Source organism: Bufo bufo, chromosome 2, assembly GCF_905171765.1.
Source record: "Bufo bufo chromosome 2, aBufBuf1.1, whole genome shotgun sequence".
NCBI lineage: Eukaryota > Metazoa > Chordata > Amphibia > Anura > Bufonidae > Bufo > Bufo bufo.
Genome location: NC_053390.1, coordinates 54,323,180 through 54,345,473, shown reverse-complemented (window position 1 = coordinate 54,345,473; position 22,294 = coordinate 54,323,180). Strand labels below are relative to the sequence as shown.

At 46.1% G+C, this 22,294-nt stretch overlaps 1 protein-coding gene and 4 non-coding genes across 5 annotated transcripts; all 5 read right to left on the bottom strand.

Moving 5' to 3' along the window:
• Positions 1 to 7,427: 7,427 nt before the first annotated feature.
• Positions 7,428 to 18,271, bottom strand: LOC120992252 (60S ribosomal protein L17). Its single transcript, XM_040421108.1, has 7 exons — positions 18,226 to 18,271; positions 17,560 to 17,612; positions 17,378 to 17,418; positions 14,402 to 14,536; positions 11,891 to 11,989; positions 10,825 to 11,016; positions 7,428 to 7,516 (listed from the first exon to the last, which is right to left on the bottom strand). Exons 2-7 carry the CDS (start codon positions 17,597 to 17,599, stop codon positions 7,469 to 7,471), a joined length of 555 nt encoding a protein of 184 aa, XP_040277042.1. The 5' UTR covers positions 17,600 to 17,612; positions 18,226 to 18,271; the 3' UTR covers positions 7,428 to 7,468.
• On the bottom strand, positions 8,870 to 8,937 carry LOC120992634. The gene has a single exon (XR_005777033.1). It is a non-coding gene; the product is annotated as a small nucleolar RNA SNORD58 (small nucleolar RNA).
• Positions 11,142 to 11,208, bottom strand: LOC120992635. Its single transcript, XR_005777034.1, has one exon. It is a non-coding gene; the product is annotated as a small nucleolar RNA SNORD58 (small nucleolar RNA).
• Positions 14,235 to 14,302, bottom strand: LOC120992633. The gene has a single exon (XR_005777032.1). It is a non-coding gene; the product is annotated as a small nucleolar RNA SNORD58 (small nucleolar RNA).
• On the bottom strand, positions 17,680 to 17,745 carry LOC120992636. Its single transcript, XR_005777035.1, has one exon. It is a non-coding gene; the product is annotated as a small nucleolar RNA SNORD58 (small nucleolar RNA).
• Positions 18,272 to 22,294: the final 4,023 nt, after the last annotated feature.

The window sequence follows — 22,294 nt, the reverse complement described above, 5'->3', positions numbered from 1 at the left end:
CCTGCAACAGATCTCTCAACTATGACCACCCCCCTCCTCACCCATACCGCCACTATGACAGCAACCCGCTACTTAATTGTAGCTCCTATCAAGCCAGTCTGTCACAGATTCAGGAGTGTCAAAAAAATGGTTCCACCATTAAATATTATCCAGAATTTAGCGAGATAAATAAATGAATACTTAATGTCCTTTTCCTGCAGTCGTTTTTTTACCGCCATGAAGCTACGTCTCTTTTCCTGAATCTCTTTCGAGAAATCAGGAAAAAAGGACACTTTGCTCCCATTGTATAAAATAGGGGCACACTCCCTCGCCCTTCTCAGAATCATATCTCTATCTCGTGAGGCAAGTATCTTTGCCAGAAGTGGTTATTGCTGTCTTCCAGGAATTGGTTTGCCCCCCGAGATCCGATGTGCCCTCTCCACAAAAAATACTGAGGAAAAATGTTCCAAACGTCTCCAGAATTAAAGTCTGTATTATTTCAAAATCGTTTTTTTTCCCTCAATACCTTCAGGTGAACCCAGAATTCTCACATTGCATCTCCTTAACCTGTCCTCCAGACCCACCACCTTTTTTTATATTTTTTTTTTGCATATTAACTTCTATCTGCAACACGGAAATTTCAGATTTAAATATTTTAGCTTCACTCTGCAAAACCCCAACCAACTCCTCTCTAACTCTGTCCCGTATTTTTGTGACATCTTCCCTTATCAGGCCCACATCCAACTGGATTGCCCCAAGCTGCATTGAGATATTATTGTATCAGTTCTCCATTTTTTTTAACCACAGCCAAGATTTCCTTTAATGGAGAAGGTTCAACACTAGACAAAGCATTTACTTCTTACCTCTCCGCCCCCTCATCCTGGGAGAAGTGATCCAATACTTCTTCCACTCTTGGTCCCATATTCTTTTTAACATTGGAATCTTGTATCCCTTTTTGTCCTGTTCTTGTAGTTACACTTGGGGATTTTAGAAACTAATCAAGTCCAGTGGTTTCTGCCCCATTTTTAAGGACAAGTGGTCCCCTGATCGCCTATTTTGCTTCGGCTCCATTTTTCAATTTTTTTTTCCTTTTTCTCCCTCTTTCTTTCTCCTCCTTCTCTCTTTCGTTTCTTTTTTTTTCTTCCTCTTTTTCTTCCCCCTCTCCTTCCCCTACTTTATCTTATTTCATAGGGAGTTTCTCCCCTTGTCTTCAATTATACTTTACTCTTCCATCTGGTATTAAAGACAAATTAATAAAAAGAAAAAAAATGAAACGGCCAAATCTCACAGGTCTTCTTATGCTATAGACAGGCCACCACAGTTCATCCATAGCTAAGGAAACATAAGTCCAGTGACAGGATCAAGGAGAACACAAAAATCAGGAATTGCAAGATAAGAACATGCCGATACCTCAAAATCCACAGTGGAGATCGGGAAGTAAATGGAGAAATTGAAGAAGGGTTGGGTTAACTGTGAAAGCAGGAGGGAGCCGAGGAGACACACATAGAAACCACTTCAATCCTTCATTCGGGGACCACCAGGGAACAAAGAGAGGGGAACAGAAGGCGGCAAAATCAGGAGTCACCAGGGAGCGGAGAATGGAAGGCGGTGAAATCAGAGAGACCAAAGGGAACAAATGGAAGGCAGGCACACCACATGCCCACGAGACACCGACCAGACATCCAGCACTTCCACCGACCATCATAATTTCAGCCGGTATGTTGCACTACCGGCGCTCAGGAGCAGCTCCGACATGCGGGCAGGACAGAACACAGCGTGACGGGGTGAGAAGCGAGGGGGGAGGGCACGATGCAGCACTTCCCCACGTCATGCCACCGTAGCCAGGTATTATCTTACTGAAAGAGACCACTGCCATGAAGGTGGGTACTTGTCTTGTACAATGTTCAGGTAGGTGGAACATGACACATCCACATGATGCCAGTACCAAAAGGTTACCAGCAAAACATCACACTACGTCCACCGGCTTGGTCTTCTTTCCATAGTTCCTCCTGATGCCATCTCTTGCCCTGTGGTCCAGTTTTGATGCTCACATGCCCATTGTAGGCGCTTTTTCCAAATGCCCAGGGGTCAGCATACCAGTCTGCAGCCACACAGCAAGCTGCAATGTCCTGCTTGCTGAATTTTCCAAGTGCTGATTTTATAAGTGCATTGGAGATATTCAGGAGGTAATCTGAAGGTGGATACAATATAAACAAGTAAGATTTGTTTGTTTAAAATCTTTCCCCTCTTTACAATGGCAGACCTGGTTCTGTGCAGGAATTGTTGTGCTTTTATTTCAGGTTCCACTCTTCAGAGGTTTGGATACTGTCTGATCTCTAGACAGCTCTCCATAATGCAGCAGGAAACCGCCTTTTTGAAATATGAGATTTGTAAATTAACCGTTAAACAAACTCAGGCTGAGAACGTTGCAATGCCACTGCCACAGAGGCCCCCTAGAAATGGAAGATGGGTTACTGCAGGTTCTGGTAGACTGAGAGTTGTGGATAGAAGACATGTCCCACAGTCTGTGGCTCTCAATAATTCATTTGCAGCACTTTCAGAGTGCAAGAGCAAAATGGAGGAGAGCTCAAGCACAGTGGGTGCGGAACAATCATCTCACATGCCTAAAGTATGCAAGACTGCAGCAAAAGACAATAAGGAGAAGGTGAGGACTGATAGTAAGCAGCTGTTGGTGGGCGATTCCATCATAAGAGGTGTGAAATTTGAGGAGAATGGTGTTGTGAGATGTCTCCCTGGTGCTACCGCTAGCAGGGATAGACGACGGATCCTTAATATTGTTAGGCAAGCAAAACAGTAAAGGGAGGTGGATGTTATTGTCCATCTTGGGACAAATGATCTGGCTTGCAATGAGGTTTTAAAGGTGAAAGAAGCTTTTCACACACTTGGAAAGGATATACGGGAGGTTGCATCAACTGTTTAATTCTCTGCAGTTTTGCCTGTGCATAACCTTTAGCATGACAGGAAGATGCGCATTAAGGAATTCAATGTATGGCTTGGTGAATGGTGTCTGAACCAAGGGCTTGGCTTTGTGTCTCATGTTAGCTCTTGTTGGAATGGAAAAGAACTATACAAGAAAGATGGTTTGCATCTTTCTCTCAAGGGAACGAATGTCCTCGGTGAACAGTTCCAAGTATTTGCTAAGGAGCATTTAAACTAGGAAAGGGGGGCAAAAGAGTGATAATCCAGCAGTCCAACTGCCGGATTTGTAACAGGGTTGATGTTCCTGGAGGGATACACCAAATGGAAAAGGATTTAGAGGAATGGTCAAAAATCTGACAACTAAAATTTAATGTTGATAAGTGCAAGATAATGCATCTGGGGCGTAAAAACCCAAGAGCAGAATATAAAATCAGTGATACAGTCCTAACCTCAGTATCTGAGGAAAGGGATTTAGGGGTCATTATTTCAGAAGACTTAAAGCAGGGATGCTCAACCTGCGGCCCTCCAGCTGTTGTAAAACTACAACTCCCACAATGCCTTTCTGTAGGATGATAGTTGTATGCTGTCAGGGAATGATGGGAGTTGTAGTTTTGCAACAGCTGGAGGGCCACAGGTTGAGCATGCCTGACTTAAAGGTAGGCAGACAATGTCATAGAGCAGCAGGAAATGCTAGCAGAATGCTTGGGTGTATAGGGAGAGGCATTACCAGTAGAAAGAGGGAGGCGCTCATGCCGCTCTACAGAGCACTAGTGAGACCTCACTTGGAGTATTGTGCTCAGTACTGGAGGCCATATCTCCAGAAGGATATTGATACTTTGGAGAGAGTTCAGAGAAGAGCTACTAAACTGGTACATGGATTGCAGGATAAAACTTACCAGGAAAGATTAAAGGACATCATAGCATGGCTAAGAGCTGAGCGCTGCGATTGGCCAGCGCTATAGCATAGGAGAAGGAGACCGCAGGAGGCTCAAATGGGTGGAGCCTAACTATGACTTTACCGGAGCCTGTAACCGGAGAACGGAGCGGCGCCCGGGGATAATAGTAAGTGCAGGGGGATCCCTGGGCGCCGCTCTCCATGTATGTATATTCAGTTTACATACTTGATGCTGATGAAAGGTCCTCTTTAACATGGATTCTTTGAGGATTTGCATCATTTAATTTACAGAACATGACCACAACTTTGAAGGTGTTTTATTTTTTATTGTGAAGCAAACAACAAATAGGACAAAATAACAGAAAAAGTCAATGTGAATAACTATTCACCCCCTAAAGTCAAAACTTTGTAGAGCCACCTTTTGAGGCAATCACAGCTCCAAGTCGTTTTGGATAAATCTCTATGAGCTTGCCACATCTTACCTCTGGGATTTTTGCCCATTCCTCCTTGCGAAACTGCTCCGGCTCCTTCAAGTTGGAAGGTTTGCACTTGTGAACAGCAATCTTTAAGTCTGACCACAGATTTTCTATTGGATTGAGATCTGGGCTGTGACTCGGCCATTCTAACACATTTATATGTTTCCCCTTAAAGCGCTCAAGTGTTGCTTTAGCCGTGTGTTTGGGGTCATTGTCCTGCTGGAAGGTGAACCTCCGTCCTAGTCTCAAATCACACACAGAATGGTACAGGTTTTGCTCAAGAACATCCCTGTATTTAGCACCATCTTTGCCTCAATTCTGACCAGTTTCCCAGTCCGGCTGCTGAAAAACATCCCCACAGCATGATTCTGCCACCACCATGTCTCGCTGGGGATGGTGTTCTTTGGGTGATGTGATCTGTTGGACTTGCACCAGACATAGCATTTTCTTTAAAATTGAACTTTTCGGCCATTCTAGACTCATCAGACCGGAGCCCCTTCCTCCATACATTTTGGGAGTCTACCACGTGCCTTTTTGTTTTTAGCTGAAAAGTAATGGCTTTCTTCTGGCCACTCTATGGAGCGTACGGCTTATTGTCGTCCTATGTACAGATAATCCGGTCTCTGTTGTGGAACTCTGCAGCTCCTCCAGGGTTACCTTAGGTCTCGGTGCTGCCTCTCTGATTAATGCCCTCCTTGCCCGGTCTATGAGTTTTGGTGGGCAGCCGTCTCTTGGCAGGTTTGCTGTTGTGCCATGTTCTTTTCATTTGGTTATGATAGATTTGATGGTGCTCCTGGGGATCATCAAAGATTTGGATATTTTTTATAACCTAACCCTGACTTGTACTTCTCAACAACATTGTCCCTTGCTTGTTTGGAGAGTTCCTTGGTCTTCATGGCAGTCTTTGGTTAGTGATGCCTCTTGTTTAGGTGTTGCAGCCTCTGGGGGCCTTTCAAAAAAGGTGTGTACATGTAATGACAGATCATGTGACACTTAGATTGCACACAGGTGGACATCATTTCACTAATTATGTGACTTCTGAAGGTAATTGGTTGTACCAGAGCTTTTTATGGGCTTCCTAACAGAGGCTGAATACATACGCACATGCCAATTTTCTGTTTTCTATACAATATTTTTATGTATATATTTTTCTCATTTCACTTCACCAACTTAGACTATTGTGTTCTGATCCATCACATAAAATTCAGATTAACAAAATATTGAACTTAAGGCTGTAATTTAACAAAATACAAAAAAACACTCTACAGAGGACAGTATACCGCTACAGAGGGATCTTGATAGATTGGAGGCTTGGACAGATAAGTGGCAGATGAGGTTTAACACTGACAAACGTAAGGTTATGCACATGAGAAAAATAATGCAAGTCACCCGTACATACTAAATGGTAAAACACTGACATGGAAGAGGATCTAGGAATTTTAGTGAACAGCAAACCAAGCTGTAGAAGCCAGTGTCAGGCAGCTGCTGCCAAGGCCAATAAGATAACGGGTTGCCTCAAAAAGGGCATAGATGCCCGTGATGAGAACATAGTCCTACCACTTTACAAATCACTAGTCAGACCACACATGGAGTACTCTGTACAGTTCTGGGCTTCTGTGAACAAGGCAGACAGAGCTGGAGAGGGTCCAGAGGAGGGCAAAGAAAGTAATAACTGGAATGGGGTAACTACAGTACCCTGAAAGATTATCAACATTAGGGTTATTCACTTCAGGAAAAAAAAAAAAAGACGACTGAGGGGAGATCCAATTACTATGTATAAATATATCAGAGGTCAGTACAGAGATCTCTCCCATCATCTATTTATCCCCAGGACTGTGACGAGGGGACATCCTCTGCGTCTGGAGGAAAGAAGGTTTGTACACAAACATAGAAGAGGATTCTTTACGGTAAGAGCAGTGAGACTATGGAACTCTCTGCCTGAGGAGGTGGTGATGGTGAGTACAATAAAGGAATTCAAGAGGGGCCTTAATGTATTTCTAGAGTGTAATAATATTACAGGATATAGATTTCTGAAAAAGGATTGTTGATCCAGGGAGTTATTCTAATTGGAGTCCGGAATAAATTTTATTCCACTAAATTTAGGAAAATTGTCTACCTCATGGTGTTTTTTTTGCCTTCCCCTGAATGAAAGGCTGAAGTGGACAAACTGTTCTACATTTAAGGGGGCCTCTTAAGGGATCACCCTGCTGTGAGAGGGCACTAAAGGGATATCATACTGAGGGGCATCATTGTTAGGTGGCAGAAAAGGGATTAGGTGGATTTACCATACATGTGTGGGTTATTGTGGGAATTTTTTTTTTTATGTAGGGCTACATGCCACTGGTGCCATCCCTCTACATTTTTTTCTTGCAGCTACGACATTCATCCTAAAGCAGACCCAGGTATGTGTACCTTTACAAAAAAGTACTTAAGTACCCCTGGTCAATTGGAAACATGAAATGCAGGACATACAAGTCTGGTTTTTCTGGCTCGTGGTGCTTTTGTTGATTATTTTTTTGTTTTTACTTTGCTTCTTTTGAAAAATGCAGCATGCTGGAGCTCTTCACTTTTGACACCACCTTCTCTATAAGGGAAAACTGGCATGAAGAAAACTGGTAACTTACTGGCCCCAATTTTTACTAATGTGTCTGTGCCAAAAATCTGTCTGCCGAGCATGCACGGTTTCCACACTTACCTTTACAAACCAACCCCTGTCTTGAGATAAGGGGCAGAGCTTCACTGGAAAGGGGCGGATCGTATTATGTGCCATTTTGCCCCCAAATTGTGCCAAAATTAGAGTACAAATAAATCTATAATCCAACCAATATGCGGTAAGGCAAAGAAAAGTGTCTGTCCCTGCACCAGATGCATCATCCAGCCCGTCTGTGATAAATCTGCTGCAGGTCTAGACGGCCGATCTAAGCTTACGCCATTTTTGTTAAGGGCCATGTGTGCAAAACCTGGCAGAAAAACCACAAGTGGTTATTTTGTCATTTTTGGGGGGTAGAAAAACATATCTGCAGGGTCCTTTAGAACAGATGTAAGCAAACTAGAAGGACAGCCCCCACACACTTTCCTAGGAACCCAGAGTTGACAGTACGCAGGTGAAACATACTGAAAATATTAAAAACACAAGCAGGATTTAGAAGGGCGCAATTTATTTCTGTACATTTCACTTTTACTCCCGAGCCATGAGTTTCTGCTTTTTCAGCTTCTTTTGAGAGATCTGCAAAACAAAAATGGCAAGTGTCACTTTTAGGAAAGAAACGACAATAAAACCACACAACTACTAACATTAGTTTTCCACAATTACAAGCCCAGCATCCAATGCCTCTGCAGTGCGGAGAACACAAGCCTTGCAATAGTTCTGTCAGAAATTGTCCACAAGAGCACAGCCCTCAGGTCCTCGCGTGTAGACCGTACACTGCACACTCAGAGTAAGGCCTCATGCACATGGCCGTTTTGGTCCGCATCAGAGCCGCAGTTTTGGCGGCTTGGATGCGGACCCATTCACTTCAATGGGGCCGCAAAAAATGCAGACCGCACTCCGGATCCGTCAGCATCCATTGCTCCGTTCTGTGGCCCCGCTAAAAAATATATAACCTGTCCTATTCTTGTCCGCGTTTTGCAGACAAGAATAGGCAGTTATATTAATGGCTGTCCGTGCCGTTCCGCAAATTGCAGAACGCACACGGACGCCATCCGTGTTTTGCGGATCCACGGTTTGCGGACCGCAAAACACACAACGGTCGTGTGCATTATGCCTAAAGCTCAGTTACTGTTGGAAGTTTGCCTCTTGCTGTCATGGAATAGAAGACACTGAATACTTGCCCTGATAGCCTGTTGTGCCCATGTGTCAGCAGGACATTAGCAAGACCGGTAAATGTTCCCATTAAAATCTTGAAAGATGTAATAAGTAAATAAATATATATTACACACTATTATGGAGCGCATTAGGTTTTAGGGGAGAAAATAGAAAATGAAGAATGGGAGGAAGTCATATGATTTTTGTATGAAGGGGGTAAACCCACTTGGGATTGCAATACAGTGGGATTTATATCTGATATACAGACTTTGTTTATTCCTATGATGTGCTATATCCTTGGCTTTGTAATGACTATGTATGTTGATGTCAGATTTATATTTTGTCAAGTACTTTCTACTGTTTTCTCAAAAATAGGTTAAAAAAAAAAAAAAAAAACTCTTAAAAGGTTTGAATTAAATACAGTATTGTATAGTGTACTGAAGTGAACTAAACACTGCAGCTACCACCAGCTCCACAACACAATGGACAGGTGTATTTCTTCTGCTGAAGCTACTGCAAAACAGCTGACCGGCAGGAGTGCACGCTCTCTGACCTCTGGGGGGGGGGGGGGAAACCACCTTTAACTTTTAGCAGGAACAACAAAGGAATGGCACAGCAGTCATAAGAATAGAAGCCCTATAATTGTTATTTCATATGAAATGCAAGTAGTTACTAAAACTGACACGTCAGGAGAGGTGACAGCAAAATTTTCCACTTGGATGGACCCTTTTGTCTGTGTGACAATTGCACAGCTTGGTGAACCCGCACTCTAGAGTTGCTCAGAACATAATGGTTGTTTTCACGGTTATTCCAAAGGTGTCCTAAGATAGTCATCATTGCAACTCTGACAGAAAGCCTCTACACGGTGATCCTCCTCCACAACCTGTAATATCTGAAAGAGCCGCCATACTTCACCCTGGTTAGAGAGCCTCGGTATACTGACCTGGGAACAACGGCCAGCACAGCTGACAGACATACCAGACAACTCAATGAAGCAGTGCCAATTGAGGAAAGTGCCCACACTTAAGCCATTAGTGACCAAGTATTTTTTTTTTTTAACCCTTGCCTTCCAAGACCTATAACTATTTTTCCGTCAACATAGCTATATGAGGGCTTGTTTTTTTTTACGGGACAAGTTTTAGTTTTAATGGCATGATTTTGGGGTTCAAAATTTATGCATTAACTGTAAACTTTCTGGGGGAGGAGGGAAGGGAAAAACTTTTTGATCATTTATTATTCTATTCTTTTAAAGGGAATGTGTCAGAAAATGACCTGTTTAACATATTGTTATTTTTTAATTTTTCATATGACTTTTTATACTTTAACTAAAACAAAAAAAAAAATCCAGCATTTTTTGCACTGGCCACTATGTCTAATAATTGGCCGCACTTATTGTGTACTGATTACTTTACTGCAGTTATCACGAAGGTGATATTATAGACTGGATTAGAATGACAGATAAAACAGGATCCGCCATTCACAATAGGCGATTGTCTAATGTTCTCTATTCTTTCCCTGTACAATGACCTCTTCACAGGTCACAGAGCATGGCCAGACAACTATCCCATAGAAGTCACTGAGGTCCCCTCCTGACCATTGTGTCTATGGACTATGGGGCTGCCTTATAGCAATTTCTTTTTAATGCTCTGTAAACGCTGTTAACAGCTCAGGCAGGATGGCCGCCCCATAATTATGTTCAGGAAATAAACTAATCTGTAATCTGAAAATAAAAACAGATTAGGAAAATAAAAAGGGATGTGTTACTATCTGGCTTTAACTGCCAGATGAAATTTTGGTGACACATTTCCCATAAGTAGCAAATAAGCAATAAAATTCTGGCTGTTTTTTTCTGGTGATCCATGTGGGATGAATTTAATGAAAATTGTGTAGTACAGGTCGTTACGGATGCAGCAATACCAAATATGTGGAAGGGATCTTATTTTTTGCTACTTTTTTTCCATTGAAAAAGAAAAATGGAAAAAGGTGGACTTTCTAACTAGATTTAAAATTAACTTTAACCAAAACAGGCTTCTATAATACACCGTACTGCTTATGCAGTACAGTGTATTATACTGTCAGTGCTATACTGACAGGCACCATGAGGCTGCGCTGAAGAGGCTCAGCCTGGTGGGCATACATTCGCAGGTGTGCCGATGCCTGACCGAATGAGCTCCCTACCTTTCAACCGCTTAGATGCAGTGTTTACTATTGTTTGTAGCATCTAAGGGGGTTAAATGACCTGTATTGGCACTTCTGCCTGTCGAGGCCTTTAGAGCACGAGCCCAGCGCTCCATGGGAGACCCGTTCAGCACTTAGACCAGGGATGCCCAACCTGCTTTCCTCCAACTGTTGCAAAACTCCCAGCATGCCCAGACAGCCTACAGCAATAAGTTGTAGTTTTATGACAGCTGGAGGGCCAAAGGTTAAGCATACCTGACCAGATCGCCAAATAAAGGCAGGGGCCTAGCCTAAGGCCAGTTTGTGAACAAAGTAAAACTTATTGGTGGTCACTAACAGGTTAAAAAGTTTGAGCAAGTCCTTTTTAGGCTGGATGAGCTACCAGGAAAATTATGAATGCCACTGCTAATGTAACTGGAGTATCTCACACCTAACCAGTAGATCGACACACGATTCTGGCAGAACACCCCTTTAACATGGAGGCAATCTACATCTGTCCCACCCCAGTAACCGAACACCTTGGCAGCGTAAAGCACAAAACCTTAAATCACCTTTTTCTTTTGAGCAACTTCCTCCTCTGGTTTGGGGACGATCTGCTCCTTTTCGGTCAGAATCATCTCAATGTGGCAGGGGGAGCTCATGTAAGGGTTGATGCGACCGTGAGCGCGGTAGGTTCGCCTGCGCATCTTGGGGGCCTTGTTCACCTGAATGTGCTCGATGACCAGAGAATCAACATCCAAACCCTGGGAATCAAAGGAACATGAACAAACACTCAGCATTATATATCTATAAAACACACATACATATATGCAACTCCAGTATGAGGACAGAAACAAAAAAATAAATAAAATGAAATGAATGAATACTGGAGGCTCAGAACAAAGATTGGTTTCATGTTTTATTCCAAAGGTGTCCTAAGATAGTCATCATTGCCACCAGTATTGACACATTGTGCAGTTTACAGGAGTGCCCTGTGTGAATGGAGTAGTAGTGTGATCACAGCTCCATTCACTGTAAGGGTACCTGCACACCAGTACAGATATCAAAACAGAAAATCTAAGTGTACATGATATTTGTCTCATCTCATAATTTGCAGTTACTGTATTAGGGCTCATACACACAACCATATGTATTTGTTGGTCCACAAAAAATACGGATGACGTCCGTTTGCATTCTGTATTTTGCAGACCGGAACAGCTGTCCCCTAATAGAACAGTCCTATACTTGTCCGTAGTGCAGACAATTTTTGCGGAACGGACATGTGGACGTACATAAACAGAATGCACACAGATTAACTTCCGTATTTTTTGTGGATCCACTGAAATGAATGGCTCCACATACAGTCCACAAAAAAAATAAAAAATAAAAATAAAATCCTCGCAGAAAAATGCATCTGATCCGTACAGTGTGCAGGTACTCTAAATGGGATTGTTCCACAGAAGTGAAAAGAGCACAGGGTTCTGAGCACACACTACCGCTCCATTTTTTTATTGGCGGGAACCCCAGCAATTAAAAGTTTATTTGGGTGAAAAAAAAAAATAAGTGTTCATGGTCCAATCCTTCTAATTAAGACTGGTATGTTGGCCACAGCCAGAAAAGATGTAAAGCACGACCTACCTTCAGTTCTGCATTGCTCTCTGCGTTCTTTAACATGTGCAGGAGGAATTCTGCGCTTTTCTTGGGCCAACGTCCCTGTGTCCAGTCCCACTGCTTGGCCTGCAAGAAAAATAAGAAAATAAGCTAAAAACCTTATGGATATAAACAGTCACCACACCATTAAAAAACAGCAGTCACCAAACCAAGGACTACTCAAAACTCCACCAGCACGGACTCTTGGGCACCACAATGGCAGTTTTATTTATTACCTGGGAGTCTACACACTCAGTATGAAGATTCTTAAAGGGAACCTGTCACCGGGATTTTGTGTATAGAGCTGAGGACATGGGTTGCTAGATGGCCGCCGCTAGCACATCTGCAATACCCAGTCCCCATAGCTCTGTGTGCTTTTATTGTGTTAAAAAAAAACAAAAAAATAAAAATAAAACTATGTGATACATATGCAAATTAGCTTGAGATGAGTCCAGCGTGAAGGAGCCCAGCACCGCCCCGCATCCTCAGAATCTCGTCCTTCCTCCCCGACATTAGAAAGCTGAGGATGCGGGGCGGTGCTGTGCTCCTTCATCTCAGGTTAATTTGCATATGTATACACTTTTTTTTTTAAATTGCACAAAAAGCACAGAGCTATGGGGAATGGGTATTGCAGATGTGCTAGCGGCCATCTAGCAACCCATGTCCTCAACTCTATACACAAAATCCCGGTGACAGGTTCGCTTTAATAAGTGGCAGTACCATCAGAACAACTCGTCCACATAGCTAATACAGGGGGTCTCAGCTCAGGAACCCATACCACCACCCCCGTGTTAGCCAGAACCACTGAAAAGAGACTTCCCTCTGTAAAGGTCTAATTGGAACCATGAGTTACATGAGGGGGTCGGCAACCTCTGGCACGTCAGCTGTTGTGAAACTACAACTCCCAGCATGCTCCATTCACATATATGGTACTTCTAAGAACAGCAAAGAAAGTGTGCATGCCGGGATTTTTAGATCCACCACAGTAGTGAAGTGCCAAAGGCTGTAGTCCCCTGGATAACCGTCATCTATTCACTTGAACATGAGCCATGTTATACCACTTTTCTCCTGTGAAGCCGTCTTCTGCTAATCACCATTAGGGGGTCAAGAAATGGGGTTGGCAAGAAACAAACCAGGTGCATTAAAATTTTAGGGTATGGCCTCATGGCAAACTATCCTGCAGTTTTTGAAGCCAAAAATCAGATGTCGATCATAAAAGGAGAGAAAGGATAAGACTTCTGTTTTGATAGCACTGGTTTTGTCTCCCAAAACTGCATCAGGATTCGTTAACATGCGGCCGTACCCTTAGAGGGGCTCACAACTGAAACAAAATAGAGCAGATATGTTCTCTGTATGGCGAACTACTGAAGAGCTGTTCATCGACCACTACATACATATATACTGCTAAGAAGTTGCCTGGACAAAATGCTAAGGTTCTGCTACTAGATGGCCCCTTATGTGACCAAGGCACAGCTTTACAGACCTTCAGGATAGGTCATCAATATCAGATCGACGGGTGTCTGACTCCCACGGAGAGAAGGTGTAATTACATCTCCCCCGCACCATTCATTTGAATGGGTTGGAGTGTAACTTCAACTGCTCCTTCCCATTTAACAGAATTGGACAGAGACGTTGTAATTACACCTGCCTAGGGCAAGCAAGTAAACAGTGAAGGGAACACAGAGCTTGTATAAGCGCTGCATTCTCTTCAAACCGGCACTCAGGCCCCCACCAATCTGACATTGAAGATAGGTCGTCAATATATGAAACCAGAAAAACCCTTTAAAAGGGGTTGTCCGGGTTCAAAGCTGAACCCGGACATACCTCCATTTTCCCCCGGCAGCCCCCCTGACTTGAGCATCGGAGCAGTTCATGCTCCGATGCTCTCCTTTGCCCTGCGCTAAATCTTGCAGGGCAAAGGCATTTTCAGGAGTTCCGGTGACGTACCGGGGCTCTCCATGGGGCTGCCAGGAAGCCTGGTGAAGTCATCGGCACTGATGGGTGGGCTTTAGCACTGCCCTACCCAGTAAAACGTCTAGGGCAGTGCTAAAGCACGCCCATCAGAGCCAGTGACATCACCGAACACTGCCGTGCAGAAACTTGCACCGGCAGTGTGTTGTTGTAAACAGAAGAGCCCGTGCCCTGCACGATCTAGCGCAGGGCAAGGGAGCGCATCGGAGCATGAGATGCTCCGATGCCAACATCAGGGGGGCTGCCTGAGTGAAATTATGGTATGGCCGGGTTCAGCTCTAAACCCGGACAACCCCTTTAAATATGAGAAAAAAAGAGCAAACACTAAACTAGTGTACAACATCTAGTAAAATTTCCTGGAGTTGCTCAGAACAAAATGGTTGTTTTCATGGTTATTCCAAAGGTGTCCTAAGATAGTCATCATTGCAACTCCGATAGAAAGCCTCTACACGGTGATCCTCCTCCACAACCAATAAGATATCAGGCACACCATACATCACATTGGTTAACAAGCTGTAGCATACTGACCTGGGCACAACGGCCAACACCTCCATTGTAACGACGGAAGGGTACGCACTGCTTCTTCAGAGTGACATCTTTTAAGTATTTGGTGGCCTTGCGGATGTGCATGCCCTTAATAGCTTGAGCAGTTTCCCGAGTGTTCTGAGAAAAAGAACAAGACAGATCACATCCAATCCAGAAGGACATCCCTAAAGGGCCCTTTACATGGGTCAAGAATCTTAAAGATAATTGGTAATGCGCGTTCATAGGACGATTATCTGGGGGTGTAAATGTACCGCTGATTAACCAATGAACTTTTTTTGCCAGCAGATTATGCTGCATAAACTCTATCTGCTGTCGGCAAACAACGGGTCTGTATGGGGACCAGCAATGGCATTAGAGATTACTCCTCAAAGAGAACCTGTCACCAGGATTTTGTGCATAGAGCTGGGGACATGGGCTGCTAGATGGCCACTAGCTCATCTGCAATACCCAGTCCCCACAGCTCTCTGCGCTTTTATTGTGTTAAAAAACAGTTTTGATCCATATGCAAATGACCTGATATGAGTCCTGTATCCGCAGATGAGTCAAGCGGAAAGGAGCCCAGCACCGCCCCACGTCCTCCGAATCTCCTCCTTGCTGGCTGACGTCACAGAGCTGGAGCACCGAAATCTCGCGATGAGTGAGCTAGCGCATGCGCAGTGTCGGCATCATGTTCATTCCCTGTGCTGGCATCAGCACAGGGAACGAACTACGCATGCGCTAGCTCGCGCATCGCGAGATTTCAGCGCTCCAGCTCTGTGACGTCAGCCAGCAAGGAGGAGATTCGGAGGACGCGGGGCGGTGCTGGGCTCCTTTCCGCTTGACTCATCTCCGGATACAGGACTCATATCAGGTCATTTGCATATGGATTAAAACTGTTTTTTAACACAATAAAAGCACACAGAGCTATGGGAACTGGGTATTGCAGATGAGCTAGCGGCCATCTAGCAGCCCATGTCCCCAGCTCTGTGCACAAAATCCTGGTGACAGGTTCTCTTTAAACTATGGAGGAGATCACTGCATGTAACAGCAACGGTCTCCTCCACCAGTGAGCATCAGATTTTTGGGAATGAACGGTTCCTTCCCCATAATTTGTTGCTGTATTGCCGGTGTAAAGGGACATTAAAAGGGTTGTCTGGGTTCAGAGCTGAACCCCGACATACCCTTATTTTCAACCAGGCAGCCCCCTTGATGTTGGCGTCGGAGCATCTCATGCTCTGATGCGCTCCCTTGCCATGCGCTAAATCGCGCAAGGCAAGGGCTCTTTTGTTTACAACACACTGCTGGGCGGAAGCAGTGTTCGGTGATGTCACCGACTCAGATAGGCGTGCTTTAGCACTGCCCTAGCCGTTTTACTGGCTAGGGCAACGCTAAAGCCCGCCCATCAGTGCCGGTGACGTCACCAGGCTTCCCGGCAGCCCCATAGAGAGCCCAGTACGTCACCAGAACTCTATAAAATGCCTTTGCCCTGCGCGATTTAGCGCAGGGCAAAGGAGAGCATCGGAGCATGAACTGCTCCGATGCTCAAGTCAGGGGGGCTGCCTGGGTGAAAATGGAGGGATGTCCGGGTTCAGCTCTGAACCCGGACAACCCCTTTAAAGGGGTATCCCCATTTCAGACAATCGGGGCATATCGCTAGGATATGCCCCTATTATCTGATAGTTGCGGGTCCCACCTCCGGGACCCGCCCCTATATCAAGAACGAAGTGGGGAAGGTGGTGGCCGAATGATCCGGGCACCGCCAAACACTCTCCCCATAGAAGTTAATGGGAGCGCAACGCGTTTGCACGGCCACAGCTCCTATTTACTTCTATGGGGAAGACGCAAATTGCTGAGACAGCGTTTGGCTGTTTTTGGCAGCCCCATAGAAATGAACGGCGGATGGCTGCGCATGCACCCTCCAGACCCGCACCCATCAGACAATGGGGACATATATCCTAGCGATATACAGTATAATGTCCCTTAGCAACAATGGGTGCGATTAATCAAGAGCGGTGAAAAGAAAAAACTGTCTTAGTTGACCATAGAAAGCACAGATTTCACCTTTAAAATTAAAAGATTAATTTGATTGCTTTGGGCAACTAAACCAGTTTCCCATTGCACATGTGTTGATAAATCTCCCCCAACGTGTCAAAAAAATAAATTCCAAAACAGCACTTAGTGCTGAAATCCAGTTTTTGCAGCGTGTATGCCTCCATGTACAGCACAGGATCATACGTCTATAGGGCTGAGAGATTCATACGCCATTCCTCTAAAGGGGTTCAATGACTGAACGCACACAATGGGGGAAGTTTACCAATGTTGCTGCGGTTTCCAAGTATGCACCTGGTAACTCTGAAGATCTACCTATTTTCCTAAGGCTACTTTCACATAGTGATCCGGCAAGCGATTCCGTCGCCGGAAATGCCTGCCGGATCCGGCAATCTGCATGCAAACGGACAGCATTTGTAGACTAATCCGGATGCGTCTCACAAATGCATTGCAAGAACGGATCAGTTTCTATTTTTTCTTATTCACATTTTTACTGGTCTGCGCATGCGCAGACTGGAAGGACGGATCCAGCACTAATACATTTCAATGTAAATCAATGCTGCGGTATTTCCTCCATTCAAAACACCGTTCAGTGACTGAACTGATGACATCCTGAACGGATTTCTCTCCGTTCAGAATACATTAGGATAAAACTGATCAGTTATTTTCCGGTATTGAGCCCCTGTGACGGAACTCAGTGCCGGAGAAGAATAACGCTAGTGTGAAAGTACCCTAAGACAGCATGCATAGTTGTCACCCCCCATAGAAAGACTGCACTGAGGTCTATGACTTGGGGCCCTGATCTAAGGCTGGACACACACACGACAGCTGCCTATTCCCATTCGCCCACTGAAATAAACCTCTAGGCTGGGCACGCATGCCGATTCGGGTTTTGGTGGTCAAGAGAAATAGCTTCTGGCCTTTGCTTACCTTAAAGTGCACTCGCAGGTTGGACCCCCGGGCCTTGCATGCTGCAGGAGAACACAGATAAAGTTTTTGATTACTCCAGCAGTCCTCAGGCAGTGTGAAACTACAACTCCCAGCATGCTCACAGGCAAATTGTTATTTCACTACTGTGCGACATATACGGCATCGAAGACAACAGGACTTACATTTTGTGGGGTTTTCCGGGTCAAGTGAGTAGCGGACCATTTTCAGAGATTACCTGGAGGAAAGAAACCACGTTATTGAGCCGTCAGGAGTGCAGCTGAGAGCCCCCAGGACGGATCGCAGCCGCTCAGACCTGAGAGTGTTTTCATCCTTAAATCCAAAGGTGTCCTAAGAAGTCATCACGGCGGCTGTAAAAACCTACAAACCCTACCCCGTAACAGGAGGGACACTAACTACTCACCCCCCCATATTTGTCATGGTACAGTCCCAGAAGACAGCATTCTACTACTAAGGACCTGAACAAGTAGAGAATCGGAGGGGGGCCTGCTAGGACTGTAAATAAGAGCCTGCCAGTATGGACACTTGGTACATGCCAGTTACCCAGCGTCCGCCATCAGCCTCAACCACCGCAGAAGGTGGCGGGGGGTGACGGGCTCACTGTCAACACCTGCCCACCATGACACCCGGAGGAAAGGCCACGTCCCCAGCTTATCCGGCGGCCTCTGCCCTGCGCACACACTCGCCTCATACCGCTCCATCCCGCACCTGGACATAATACTCAAAGACCCCAGCAACAACCACCGCCACCCGGGACAGGATGGCAGAGATAGAAAGCGGATTACACCGCAAAGTTCCAAAGCCGGTCTCGTCAGCCATGTCTCACTCACCTCAGGCCGCGCAGGAAGAGGGCTGGCAAAGCATTCTGGGAGCGGTATGACGGCTCCAAATCTCGCGAGAGCGGGATTGAACGTGAAATGCGGCGGCCATCTTGCCAACCACTGTGCCAACCGACCGCCATGAAGTAGCTGGATGATGGTTAGGGTTGTTTTTGCCGCACCGAAAATAGTCGCTGCTTAACCCCTTCCTGATGCAGTTATTTTCTGTCTTTTCGTTTCTAATTCAAATGTCGCTTAGTTTCCAATTTTTGCTTGGTTGGCACGGTGGTTGGCAAGATGGCCGCCCCTTTTCACGTGCGGTCGTTTTATATTCTCGGCATTCTAAGAGCTATAACTTTTTTATTTTTCCATTTACGCAGCTGTAGGAGGGCATGTTTTTTGCAGGACAAGTTGTACTTTCTGACGGTACCACAATGTAGTGGGAAGCAGGAAAAAATGCAATTCTGCCATTGTTTTTTGGGGATTTGTCTTAACCGTGTCCACTATCTGGTAAAAATGATTTAGTTTCTGTGTCTGTTCCATTTTTTTGCAGCCCAAACCATTCACGTCAATGGGTCCGCAAAAAAAAACGTAAATGACTCCCAGTGCATTCCGTTTCCGTATGTCCGCATGGCTGTTCTGCAAAAAAAGATAGAACGTGTCCTATTCTTGTCCACATTGTTACAATGGATCCGGGGGAAAAAAAAAAAAAAGATGCAATACGGATGTCATCGTTTTTTTTTTTTGCGGATCCGTGTTTTGTGGATCGCAAAATACATACGGTCGTGTGCATGAGCCCTAAGGTTGGGTTCAGACCACGTTCTTGTCCCACGTTTAATGTATAGACTTGACGTGTACGTTAAATGGATGCTATATGGTGGCATCTATTGTTGAAAAAAAATTATTTCGTTAACATATAGGGTTTCATGCTGAACTCTGACCGAGGGTCAGTAAAAAAATCACGGAGACATGCACTACTTTGATCCGCGATGCAGACCAAGCACCCCCATTGAAGTCTATGGGTCCGTGAAAATCACTAACACACATCCGTGTTGCGTCCGTCCGTTTTTCCCTGAAGACTAATAGGAGATTCTTTGGAAATTAATTTCTCGCTCGTTCATTGGGGGACACAGGACCGTGGGTATAGCTGCTCCTGCCACTAGGCGGCGACACTAGGCTTAAAAAAGTGTTAGCTCCTCCCCTGCAGGCTATACCCCCTCCAGTCTGGAGAGAGCAACTCAGTTTTAGCTTAGTGTCGCAGGAGGCAGACCTCCCTGCTTTGCAGGGCATCATGCTTTGTTAATTTTTCTTATTCCTCTTTACGTATGGGAAACAGAGTAGCCTGGCTACTCTGTCTACCCAGGGAGCGAGTCCGGTGTCGGGTTTTCCTCACCGTCCGACCTCCCCCAAGAAGAAAAGAGGACCAGGGCAGCCTCGCTCCCCTGCTTCCCACCAGCCAAGGGTCACCCAGATCAGCTAACCCTCCACCATTCCAGCGCCTTCCACTGATGTGCCAGCTGCTGAAGGAGTGCCCCTGCTGGTCCACCACCGGAGGGTGAAGAGAAGAGGAAGAAGGTGGGGTGAGTAGGCACATAGGGTAAGTATTAACCCTCTCAGCAGCGTCCTTCGCTCACAACAAGGACAGTCTCCGCATCACTCTGGAGACGCTAGCACAGTTTGGCTGGCTAGTGAACTTCCGAATGTCGTCCCTACATCCATCCACATGCATCACATTTTTGGGGATGATTCTCGACTCGGACGTGGCTTTAGTTCGCCTCCCTCGGCGCGCGGTCAGCCTTCTTCTCAAGCACCGTTCCCCATCCATTCGCCGGTGCATGCAGGTTCTGGGCATGATGGTCGCTACTATGGAAGCGGTGCCGTTCGCGCAGTTTCACACCCGGGCACTCCAACGGGCACTCCTCTCGTCGTGGGACAAGTCGGCGGACTCCTTGGACAAACCCATAGTCCTCGCTCCAATGGTGCGCTCGGCACTCATATGGTGGCTCTCCACACCAACGTTGGATTCAGGGAAATCCTTTCTTCTGATTTCCTGGACGGTCAGCTCTACCAATGCCAGTCTTCAGGGCTGGGGAGGAGTCTTCCCACCCCGGACAGTACAGGGGGTTTGGTCTCAATCGGAGTCCAAACTGCCAATCAACATTTTGGAACTTCGGGCCATTCATCTGTCCCTCCTTCATTGGTCCCCCCTTCTGACGGGCCATCCAATCCGGATACAGTCGGACAACGCCACAGCAGTGGCCTACATTAATCATCAAGGGGGAACCCGCAGTCAAGCGTCGATGGCAGAATTATCGCTGATTCTTCAATGGGCGGAGAAGCACGTACCAGACCTGTCAGCATTCTATATGCCAGGGGTGGAGAATTAGGCAGTGGACTCAGGCGGACGACCGTGGACCCGGGGAAATGGTCCCTGCACCCGGAGGTCTTCACAGAAATCTGTCACCGTTGGGGACGGCCGGAAGTAGACTTGATGGCGTACAGATTCAACCACAAGCTGCCCGCCTTCTTCTCTCGCACAATGGATCCAAAGGCGTGTGCAGTAGACGCTCTGGTGGCACCATGGGACGGGTTCTTCCTCCTGTACGTGTTTACGCCTCTCCCTCTCCTTCCTCAAGTGCTCCGCAGGATACAGATGGAGGGCATCCAGATGATTCTCATCGCCCCGGACTGGCCCCATCGAGCGTGGTACTTTAAGATAATCTACTTCCTCGGAGATATACCGTGGCCCCTTCCACTCAGAGAAGATCTACTCTCTCAGGGAACGGTCTTCCACCAGCATTTCAAGTCGCTACGTTTGACGGCGTGGCTGTTGAAACCACCATTCTGAAACAGGGAGATTTCCCTGATAAAGTCATCCAGACAATGATTCGGGCGAGGAAGCCGGTGTCGTCCAGAATCTATTACAGGACTTGGAGGTAATTTCTCTGGTTCTGTGAGGACCGGGATTTTCCGCCGTTGTGTTTTTCGCTCCCAAATATTCTGTCCTTTCTCCAATCGGGACTAGATTCTCGTCTGGAGCTTAGCTCTCTGAAAGGGCAGGTGTCGGCGCTGTCGATCTTTTTCCAGCGCACCCTGGCTACGCGGAGCACGGTGAAGACTTTTCTTCAAGGGGTGGCGCATACTGTTCCTCCTTATCGCCCCCCTTTACCCTCCTGGGACCTAAACTTGGTCCTAGGGTCTCTTCAGTCCACTCCCTTTGAACCGTTACGCAACGTTTCTCTCCGTATGCTTACCTTGAAGGTGGCATTTCTGGTGGCTATCACATCCATCAGACGTGTTTCGGAGTTGGCGGCTAAATCATGCAAGGAACCATTCCTAGTTTTGCACCAGTACAAGGTGGTACTCCGTCTGGTGCCGTCTTTTCAACCGAAGATGGTCTCGGCTTTTCACGTCAATGAAGACATAGTCCTCCCTTCCTTTTGCCCTTCCCCTTCTCATCCTAGGGAACGGGCTCTCCATACCCTGGATGTGGTTCGGGCTCTGAAGATTTATTTGTCCACCTCTAGCTCTTTTAGACGGACAGATTCTTTGTTCGTCATTCCCGAAGGGCCGCGTAAGGGTCTGGCGGCTTCTAAGGTTACCATTGCAAGGTGGATTTGTTTGGCAATTGCCGAGGCGTACCACTCCCGGGGCAAGATACCGCCCACCCGGATCACGGCGCACTCCACCAAGGCGGTAGGCGCTTTATGGGCTCGGTTCCACCACGCTTCTGCTTCGCAACTGTGTAAGGCTGCGACTTGGTCCTCCCTACACACTTTTACCAAATTCTACCAGGGGCATTCCTTGGCATCGGCAGACGCAGTTCTGGGCCGCAAAGTCTTGCAGGCGGCAGTGTCTGAACTGCCGTGAAGGTTTGTCCCATGGGATGTGGTTCTTCCCTCCCCGTGGACTGCTTTGGAACGTCCCACGGTCCTGTTTCCCCCAATGAACGAGCAAGAAAACAAGATTTTTATGAACTCACCTGTAAAATCTCTTTCTCGCTAAGTTCATTGGAGGACACAGCACCCACCCATTAGTTACCATTGTTTCCGCAGATGGGGCAGTTGGTTTCTGGTGGTGT

Excerpts from the sequence above, each read along its gene's own strand:
- LOC120992252 (XM_040421108.1), bottom strand. The coding sequence starts at position 17,599 with ATGGTCCGCTACTCACTTGACCCGGAAAACCCCACAAAAT. Across the intron at positions 17,419-17,559 it reads CCCGGAAAACCCCACAAAAT|CATGCAAGGCCCGGGGGTCC; the intron begins GTAAGTCCTGTT and ends GTTCTCCTGCAG. Across the intron at positions 7,517-10,824 it reads AAGTTGCTCAAAAGAAAAAG|ATCTCTCAAAAGAAGCTGAA; the intron begins GTGATTTAAGGT and ends TTTGTTTTGCAG.